The 10,937-nt window shown below is 38.1% G+C and overlaps 1 protein-coding gene across 1 annotated transcript; it reads right to left on the bottom strand.

Moving 5' to 3' along the window:
• Positions 1–3,260: 3,260 nt before the first annotated feature.
• Positions 3,261–9,936, bottom strand: LOC145313021 (uncharacterized). Its single transcript, XM_080152258.1, has 2 exons — positions 9,765–9,936; positions 3,261–9,471 (listed from the first exon to the last, which is right to left on the bottom strand). The coding sequence occupies exon 2, from the start codon at positions 9,194–9,196 to the stop codon at positions 3,581–3,583; it is 5,616 nt and encodes a 1,871-aa protein (XP_080008384.1). The 5' UTR covers positions 9,197–9,471; positions 9,765–9,936; the 3' UTR covers positions 3,261–3,580.
• Positions 9,937–10,937: the final 1,001 nt, after the last annotated feature.

Raw genomic sequence — 10,937 nt, 5'->3', positions numbered from 1 at the left:
TTATTTATAAAGCTTTTAACATTAGAGCAAACTTAGAGTGTTTTACATCATTAATAGATTATTGTAATAGATTCGACAATACTTTTTATTTTGTATTTTGCCCAAGAATATAAAGCTTGAATACGCCCCGCACCCTATGTGGGTGTTGTCATTTCAGTCCTTATACAAAAATAAACAGGTAGACAGACAGATAGTATACTGCTGAATTTTATTCTAAATCCACATTCCTCTTTGAAACATTTTCTCTCATAGCTTATGCATGAAGTCAAGGTTATGTCACTATAAAATGGAGAAAATTATTTAAACATAAACTTGATTTTCAGTTTAACACCCATTCTACATGGTGTTAATTATACATTTTCTTTTTGGGTTAGATATATTTTTAATATTTATTATTAAAACCTAAGTTAACTCTATTGCAACAAATCTATTACTATATAATTTATTTAACTATTTATAAAATATCTTAAGATTTAGAATTTTATAGAGCAATTCTTATTAGGTTAACTTGTCAAAAGTCCTATCAAGCTTACAGAAAACAAAACTTTTCCAATCTTAATGATTCTTAATCAAGTTTATTTGAAATCTTTTTAAATATCATAGTAATTGATAAAATTTGATATAAAGAACTTAATCAATGGATTACATGAATGCTATAAAGATTGGGATTATGGGTATATCTATGTTTTTGGAGGTTTTATCTCTATTCTGGTGAGGTAAAAAGACTTTTACAAATTCTGGCTTTAAAATGAGGAAAATACGAAAATTTGGAAGTTTTATATTAGGTTCCATAGATCCTGTTGGACAAAGAAGCCATCCAAATTTTAGGTTTATCCAGGTACATTTTTCCACCTGGATTTTCCGTAGTACCTTCTTTTCCTCCCTCCTCAGGAAAAGGGTTTTGTAAGAATTGGCTAAGATTTTGTGACTTTGATAGAACATTATTAAAAGGAGTCAAGGTAAAGCATGGATTCTAAAATATTTAAGATAAAAGTACCACATGAAGATCTAAGACCTTATCACTTTTAAATATTATGTTTTAGATTCTAAAAATATTCTTTTAGAACTTGTCTAAGGTGATGCAAATATGTAAAGAAGATCAGAATAAAAAATTACATAATTTTCAATACCAACGTAAGTGCAATACTTTTACTTCAAGGGAAAAATTGCAGGAATATTCACCAAAAGAAGAATTACTTTATCTTTCCCAGTGAAAGTTAATTATAAAGCCAATTAAGATTTGTTGTTAAAATTGCATAATAGTTATTTATTGCATTGTATTATAGACAGCTTTCCGCGGATATTAAATGAGTATAAAGTATAAGATTAAGTTTTGTAAGCCCCGAAGGGGAAAATTATTTGTAATACCATGCTATACATGATTTATCAGTATGGCTGAGAACCGGTTTTAATTCATCGGATATTAATAAGTTTCGAGGCAATATGCTTGAAAAAAAACATCATTTTAGTTTTCATATATTTCCCTAATTATAAGATGAATACTTTATAAAAAAAGCTATTGAAGGCCAAATTCATTGATCAGGATCTTTCTATATCAATACTCATTTATAAATATTCTTTCATTTTATCCATTAAGTCTATTGAGATATTATGAACATATTATACCTTTTCAGTGATCTTCAGGGATAAGATAGTGGTCGAAAAATTCATTCATAATTTCATACCCCAATTCATAAAAAAATCCCCTTTTGTAGGTTAAAATTTGGTGTAATAATTTGGATGCTGCTAATTTGTACCACCCAATCAAGACTTACTGTCTCAACCATGACACTTTGGTTGAGCTTGACTTCCGAATTAGCGGGAAGTTCACGAGATCAGTTGGCGAACATACAAACCCCCAATACCAGGAACCATCAAGTTTCAACAGCAGGTTTGAATATAGATTTATTGATGAAATTATTTCAAAGACCTGAAATTACAATATCAATTAGTTCATAATTCCAGTTATTTATAACCACGTAATCTTATTTGCTTTTTAAAAATCATTTTTCTCTACGGTAAAAATCTTTGGAAACTTTGGCTTTAAAGGAAAATTATTTGGTTTAATAAATCATTGTTAAATGCAAAAATAAAGGCACATAAAAATTACTAAAACATATATTAATCATAATTAAGTTTCATGCTTAGCTGGCTAAAGCCTTTTTAAAACTACATATAATCGTCCTATACACCATACTTCCCAATAAAATTAACAAATTCTACCTGAAGCTCTTATGGTTTCAAATCCCTGATATACTAGGGTCGTTCACACACAATGAGACCAATGATAGGCCCAATTTTGTTCTCCGACATCTTCACACTCTCATATCTCATTCAAAAGTAAAGAACGTGCGCATCCAAAATAAACAAACACTCTATGCCGCGCCACATTATGAAAGGAAAGCCCTAAAAGACGACATTTGCGCTTTGTTTTTGGTTTATGATAAGGAATTTAATTTCGAACTTGATAAACACAAAGCTTCCTCGAAAAGAGGTTAAGACACACCCCCCGTTTGAAAGTCAAATTAACTTCCTTAACGAGATTCAAGGTTTTTTTTGCGCTGAGCACTAGCAACATTTCTCACTAAACTCAACTCACCATAATCACATGAGAATGGCCACATCCCGAAAACGTGACAATTTTGCTCCTAACTAAATGAAACCCCGTGAAATGCATACACAATATTACACTCCTCACTAGGACTCATAATACCTCACATTTTAGGATAGAAGGATGGGGATTGGTTTGTACCATACAACATTCCGTGCACATGACAATCACAAGATCACATACACAAATCCTAAAATAGATAATCCTATTAATCATGATGTTGTAATATAACAACTATACTAAATAATAATCATTTCATAATCAATAGGTAATAAATCATATTTAATAAATCAATAAGTACCTACGAAATCAGGTTGAAATGTAAATGTAAACAAATAATGGTAAAAATAAAACGAAATAAATCTTAGACAAGAAAATTAAGATTTATAGGTACTTAAAACTAAATTTGTTAAGCATCAAAAAGAGTAGTAAGAAAAAATTTTTCAAAATCCTTGGGCAGAAAGTTTTTCAAACCTAATGAATAAGAACTGTAATATCTTAATCAACAATAAAACTTTTTAATACTTAAAGAATAGCAAAATAATAATATCTTCGTTAGAATTTTCATTGAAATTATGAAAAAAAAATACCAATTTTTCTTTGTAAAAAAAAACTTTAAATATGAATTTTCAATCATTCCTAGATCTGAATAAAAATGTTTTACTTGATTGAAATTCATATATAATTTTAAAAAAATCTGCTAAAAAAATACTTGATTTTTTTCTTAGAATAAATATCGAATCACGCAACCTCGACACATTTATTCCTTTTTGTTAAACTTTTCAGGTAAGTTTTAAAATGAATTGTACTTTTGAAAAGAAATTAAACTCAATAAAATTAAATTTGAGCATATGAAATAGAAGAATATTTAATCGCATTTCATTTGATTCTTATTTTAGGCATAAAAATAGGCATATGAAAAATGTGGCTTTTTACTAAAAAAAAATCTCAATTTCCATAAAATAAGAATCAATTATTAATCATAATTTTTAACAACTGCCTGACTGATACAGCATGTTCTTCTAGGGGAGATTTATCTGTCAGTCTGAACAAGACTCTTGCAGTCTTTCTCCCATCCTCAATTCTCGTCACTCGGCCCATCCTCAAACATCTCATCAGCGGATTGGTACTCGTAACCAGAACTATATCTCCGTCAGCTAGTGGCTCCGCCATCTCATCCTTCCACTTGGACATCCGTAATATCTTCGGTAGGATCTCCTGGCGGTAGGCAGTCCAAAACTGGGCAGACAAATCTTCCAACAACTTCAACCTGGAGGAAATTTGGTCCTCCGGTTTCATCGCCACATTGCACAACGGCTGGCGGTCAACATTTCCCAGCAGCTGGCCAGGGGTGATCAGCCGCCAATTCTCCACGTCGTTCGCAGCTTCAATCGTCAATGGTCTGCTATTCATCAATTTGCTAACCTCCGCCAACAGCACCAGGAGCTCGTTGAAATTAACAGAACTATTCACCAACTTCTTGGACAGCAATCTCTTGGTTAATCCCACCATTTTCTCCGCTTGCCCAATATAATGGTGGGCTCGGGCCGGGATCTGAGACCAAGAAAACTCTACCTGGCTGCCCAACTTCTGCTCTAAAACCTTGCGAGCACCGGATAATTGTGTGCCCATGTCGCTTACTATGATCTTCGGCAGACAATGAACAGCTTCCAACTTGCGCAGGGACAACAGGATACTGCTGGTATCATACTTTTCCAAGGCATCTAACCACAACGCCCCTGAGAATCTGCAGACCACCACGAACACCCACACCTTCTTCGTTGCTGTCTGACTCCTCGTTTTGGCGGCAGCTCTCCTCGTAACCAGCGGACCCATCAGGTCGACCTGCACAGCTTCAAAAGGCCTGCTCGGGACCAACTTGTCAGGTAACACGTCCTTCATGGTAGTACGACATTCCTTAGCCCTCTCAACACTGCAGGGCCAACATTTCTTCACTTCCATGATGGCCAACCTCCTTGCCTTCACAATCCAGCACCAACGGCGGCTCTCAGCTAAAGTTCCACGGACACCAGAGTGAAGCTCAACATGCGCTTCTCTCATAAAAACAGCAGCTAACCAATTACCAGGCTCCAAAATTATTAAACCTGGCATGTCTTCAAATATCATTTTACGGCCGCCAGTAATGGCGTCAATGACTGGCTGTCCTCGACCAACCATTTTAAGAATCCTCATCTCCCTGGTCATATAATTTCCACCGGGACCAACGACAGGCCAGGTCAATGATACTTCATGCACTAATGGATTTAATGACGCATAATTGCCTTTAGCGTCATTTATCCACTCATCTTCTTGGCTTCGTGACACAATGAAAAGTTCCGCCGCCGCCATAAAATTGTACAAAGACGGCTTGTACACAGAATCTGCGGCTGCTACATGACTACCAGCGGCTGTAGTCTTACTTTCTTGTCTGCTCTTTAGCTTCTTCAACCAGGTGTTCGCAACTTGCAGGACAGCTGCCATAATACGTTTGGCCTGTCCAAATGATCTCCTGTGCTTAAACCTAAAGACATCTTCAGCGGCTTCTCCGGCAACTTTCATTGAACATAACTTAACCATTTTGGTATTCAACTCCTCTGGGGGTAAAACCTGCTTGACTTCTTCGGCAGTTTTCACCGGCCACGCACTTTCATCCTGGCGCAACCATTCTGGGCCCAATCTGTACCTGGAACCTGGTCCCAAATCTGATACCTTGCAGGTGCTTCTGGTGCCCAAATCTGCAACGTTTTGCGTCCCCGGGACCCACCTCCAGTCATCCTTGTTGGTTGCAGATTGAATTTCTCCAATACGATGAGAATTAAATGTGTTCAGCATAGCACTGTTGGAAACTATTTGTGATAAAACACACGATGAATCAGTAAAGTACATCACTCTGATAATATCAAAGGGCAGGGCATCTCTGACGGACTTTGCCAACCTTGTGGACATTTGGCATCCCATCAACTCAAGGCGTGGAATTGACTCACACTTGACCGGCGCAACTCTTGACTTAGTGGCTAGCAGAAACGTTTCAAATCCTTGTCTAGTTGGCCACCTCAAATACGCATTAGATGCATAAGCCTCTGATGACCCATCCGAAAACATCATCAAGGATGGAAGGCCAGTTGGTTCATCCGGGACCACACAACGGTCAAACTCCAATTTAGCGACCTCAGCTCTGTCCTCCAGCGACTGAACAAGTTCATCCCGTAGACTTTTTGGAATGAAATCTTGCCAGCCCAAATTCAGCAAACATGTTTTCCGCAGGACAAGTTTAATTCTCAACAGAATAGGGCTGCAAAGCCCGATCGGGTCGAAGGTTTGGGCGGCGAACCTGTGGACCATCTTCTTTGTCAGATTCTCGTCCAAGGCGTCCTGGAGGTTGTACAAATCAGCATCCTCTTTCACCTTCCTTCCCTTGACTTTACCATCTTGGTTGACTCTTGTGGCGATGGACAACACATCGGTGGCTGGCTTCCATATCAGCCCGAGAACCTTGGTAGGCTGGCAATCATCTCCAGAATAAATGACTTGTTTGAAGGAAAAACTACCTTTACCGATAATCCTGTCGGCCTCTTTCATCATCTCCTTGGCTTCTGGCTTCGATCCTGCTCCCGAAATAACGTCATCTATGAAGCTGTGCTTCTCAAGCTTGACTGCAACTGGAATCTGAGGTAACTTGAATTCCTCATCAGGGTAGGTAGGTATTTGTGGCTCCTTCCATAATTCAGGTTTAGCAACAATTTCACTACCGTTTATTTGTCCCTCTCCATACATCTCTTTGACCTCTGCTTCACTCTTTCCGCCGAACAGGCGGGACGTCAACTTCAGGGCTGTAACTGCCAAATTTCCCGCAGCTAACTCGCCGAAATTTACAACTTTGGTCAGGTAAATTTCAAGTGGACCATCTGGCGTCGGGGAAAATAAAACTCTCTTCATCTGGCTGTCGAACTCTGTGGCCAGGATGGAGTTATAAAACTTGGAGATATCCGCGGTTATACCAACCTTGTAACCGCGGAAAAGCATCAAATGATAAAATATCTTCTGCATTGGCGGCGGGCCTCCCAGCATTATGTTATTAAAACTGGTACCCTTGAACGTCAGAGAACTATTTGCACACAATCGCATGGGTGTGGAACTTGAATCCTCCTTGAAAGCAACCACTATTGATGAACAAGACTTAGGTCCTTCATACTGCAATTCTTCAGGCGTGGCTTTTTGAAAAACGCCTCTTCTTATGGCGTCGTTGAATACCTCCACATACATTCCATAGGTACCTTCCTTGACCATCCTGGCACGATCCTTTTCAGCAATTTTGCGGGCTAAACTCTCATTGTAAGGTAAAGTGTGAGGATCTTCAATATAAGCATATTGACCTGTCCACTTGTTGGACTGCAAGTCTAGTGTTAAACCTGCCTCAATTATCCTCTGCCTCTCACGCTGGTCCCAGGTAGTGCCGTCGGCCATAGCCTTGCACTCTTGACAAGCAGTACATCCTGGACAAAGTGCCTGCGGCTGTACGCCAAACGATTCAGACGTCAGAAAGTCTGGCAAAGTGCCTCCACTGACACTGACAGCCTTATAAGCCGACTTTTGATCTCCAGCTCCACCATCAGCACTCGTACAGATAAAACCACTACCAAAAATGGTTCGCCACAACATAGACTGGCCCACTTTCTGGTAGGTTGAAGGAAACACGTCAGGATGTGTATTTCCAATGATGATATCTAAGCCTCCACTAATATATGTAAACCTTTCTGGCGGCATTTTAAATATCTCGGCGGCAGTTTCGGGGTGGACCGAGCGCATCTCGTTGGCCCCGCCGAGGGTAGGCATGACAGCTGCCTCAAATTCCCTCAGATTGCCGTCCCTATCCTTCAGATAAAACACAACGTTGCGGCAGGAAGACTCACTGCCATCAGCTACAGAAATAGTTGTATATCTGCCAGTAGATTTCAGCTTCAACTTGTTGGATAACTTCTCAGACACAAGTGGCAAATTTGCCCCGGAGTCAAACATTACCGTGGCGTGGCAGGTGCCGCCGCCAGGTGCTACAACAGGAACTAACTGAAGTAAGAAGGTACAGGGGCTGGGTGCAGAACTTGACTTGTAAACTGTATTCACACCAGCACTAGCCTCATGGAGTAACCTGGAATGGTATCTGTCGCAATTATTGGTACCACAAACACCAAGCTTATCCGATTTATTACATTTGTCAGCAGTATGGCCGTCACATAGGCAAAGTTCACATAATTTCTTCTGCTGGACAACTTTCTTTCGGTCAACCACGTCCATCTTCTTAAACGTGAGGCAACGGAAAATCGGGTGTTTCTCCTTGCAGCTCTCCACAGGACATGCACTGTTCCACTTGGAAGCCTTGTCCTTTCCAGCCTTTCCATTCTTATTGTCGTTGCGGCCAGATACTTGCGCGGCAGCAGCTCTGTCACGATTTCTCTTGCCGGCGCCATTGTCATAGGACATATCACCAGCCAACATGGCACCCCTGGTCCTCTCCAGCAGTTCTACAATCTTCGGGATGTTTGGTTGGTTCATGCTACCTAGCTCCATCATAATCTTGTCTTTCAAATTTTCAGGGCACTTGTCTTTAAAAATATGAATAAGAGTTAGGTGGTTGTAATCCTTAGCTGCAGAACCAACGATGGCTTCTACCTCCTGCATCATGCTCTTGAAGGTAGCAATTGCGCTAACCACGTCCACAGGTTTATCCACAGGTTTCATCTTGTTCAACTTAGTTAAAATCCTCATGAACCGGCGAGTGTTTGATAAAAACATCTGATCAAGAAACGCCCATTGTTCATTATGATCTCTAATCGCTGACACTTGCTTGCGTAGTTCCGGGTTGGTTATCACCTTCTCCATACACAACATCAGACTTAACCTCTGGTCAGCAAATCCATAACCAGAGCATAGATCCTTAAAGACCTGTTTAAAGTTTGGGTAATCCGTGTCAGTACCGTCGAACGACGGCAACAAACTGTTGTCCCAGCGCCCATACTGCGGGTTGGAACTCCGAATATCCACAGCAGACATACTTCTGGAGAGCATGGCAGGTGTCCCACTCTCATCCAGATTAGATGAACGACGTTCCATCTCTCTAAGCCTTCGGTACATATCACGTACTTCTTGGCGCAACTCCACGGAAATTTTAAGCACTCCCATGTCCATCTTCACCTTCTCAATGACGTCAAGGTTCCTGGCGACAGTGCTTGACCTCGCGTCATCTGAATCATTGTCAAGCCAGTACAGAATTTTTGTACACTGCTCCAACGACGCATAAACTTTATCTGCAACAGTTTTCTGCTCACTAGCTTCATCCAAATCACGCTTGAACTCGCGCAGCTCACTAGTCTCCACGGCAGGTTTTAGACTTTTTATTAGGTCAGATTGGTCCTTGACCTCACTAAAAATGTCACGAATTGATTTTACAGTAACATTTTCACATGAATTAAAACTTTGGCAGGCTTTTAGATTGTCATAAAACACTTTTAACTGTTCATCAAAAACTTCTAGCCTTTCACTGCCAATAGCGATAGCTCGCTCAATTTTCTGCTTTTTGGTTAGTGGCATATTGATTCACTAGGTACTTATTTCACAGAAAAATTGTCACAGTTTATTGCATCAATAATTCACTGGATGCTATTGATCTCTTGATGAATGCTAACGCCTATTCATCAGATACTTTGAAATTGTCTCAACCATGACACTTTGGTTGAGCTTGACTTCCGAATTAGCGGGAAGTTCACGAGATCAGTTGGCGAACATACAAACCCCCAATACCAGGAACCATCAAGTTTCAACAGCAGGTTTGAATATAGATTTATTGATGAAATTATTTCAAAGACCTGAAATTACAATATCAATTAGTTCATAATTCCAGTTATTTATAACCACGTAATCTTATTTGCTTTTTAAAAATCATTTTTCTCTACGGTAAAAATCTTTGGAAACTTTGGCTTTAAAGGAAAATTATTTGGTTTAATAAATCATTGTTAAATGCAAAAATAAAGGCACATAAAAATTACTAAAACATATATTAATCATAATTAAGTTTCATGCTTAGCTGGCTAAAGCCTTTTTAAAACTACATATAATCGTCCTATACACCATACTTCCCAATAAAATTAACAAATTCTACCTGAAGCTCTTATGGTTTCAAATCCCTGATATACTAGGGTCGTTCACACACAATGAGACCAATGATAGGCCCAATTTTGTTCTCCGACATCTTCACACTCTCATATCTCATTCAAAAGTAAAGAACGTGCGCATCCAAAATAAACAAACACTCTATGCCGCGCCACATTATGAAAGGAAAGCCCTAAAAGACGACATTTGCGCTTTGTTTTTGGTTTATGATAAGGAATTTAATTTCGAACTTGATAAACACAAAGCTTCCTCGAAAAGAGGTTAAGACACTTACCAAAAGTCCTCAAATTTGTTGAGCTAGCGAATGAATAATTGAATATATAAAAATTTGAGGTCAGCTTAGTGTTCAGTGCCATGTCTCCTCACTCCCTGACCTTTCATAATAAACAGATATAATCTATAGACATTGCTTTCAATAATCTCCCCATACAGACAGCATATTTTATCTTTTCAATTGATCATTTATATCCTATGGGTAATTTTCTATTTAGCCCATTAGATATTTTAAAGAAGAATATAAGAATATTATTGTTTTTTGATATATTATAGCTTAAAAAGTCTAGTTTTATAAAAGGAAATAGCTCCCACATAGAAAAATTATAACACATAATGAAAATACCTGTTTCTTTTTAATGAAAATATAGTTACTTATCTCATCATATAAAAGACATCTTTCCGCGAATATTAAAATTAAAAATTGTAAGTTTAAAACCTTCGGCCCCTTAGGATTAACAAAACTGGTATCAATTTTATTATTTTTATTTCAATATTCTTGGTAATTGTAAAAATATGTTTTATTCTATTTTTTTTTCAAATGTTATCAAAGAATGTTGACAACTGATTGACATATTAAGAATTATATTATTTTGCTTGATTAAACAAATTTGTATCCTAATTTATTCCATGAATTAACACTGAAGGGATATTACACCTCTGAAAACCCTTTTCTTATAACTTTTCTGCAAGACAAAATTTCTATTGTTTTAGAATATTGTAGAGAAACGATAAGTGCATAGTAAGCTGCACTAATATCAGATAGAGAGATGACAATGGGCTGTTTATAAATGGTTTATAAAGTTGAGTGTTCAAACTTTTCAACCCACTATATTTTATTCTACAGAAGGGGTAATTTTGTGTGTAATCATAAAGGAGTACATCAATT

The sequence above is a fragment of the Acartia tonsa genome, chromosome 1 (genome assembly GCF_053477335.1).
Source record: "Acartia tonsa isolate MP-2025a chromosome 1, ASM5347733v1, whole genome shotgun sequence".
In the NCBI taxonomy this organism is placed as follows: domain Eukaryota; kingdom Metazoa; phylum Arthropoda; class Copepoda; order Calanoida; family Acartiidae; genus Acartia; species Acartia tonsa.
Note: the sequence above shows the minus strand (reverse complement) of the source record. Positions and strands in the feature narration are given on the sequence as shown.

What these genes read in the sequence shown, in the direction of transcription:
- LOC145313021 (XM_080152258.1), bottom strand. Translation starts at nt 9,196, where the DNA reads ATGCCACTAACCAAAAAGCAGAAAATTGAGCGAGCTATCGCTATTGGC.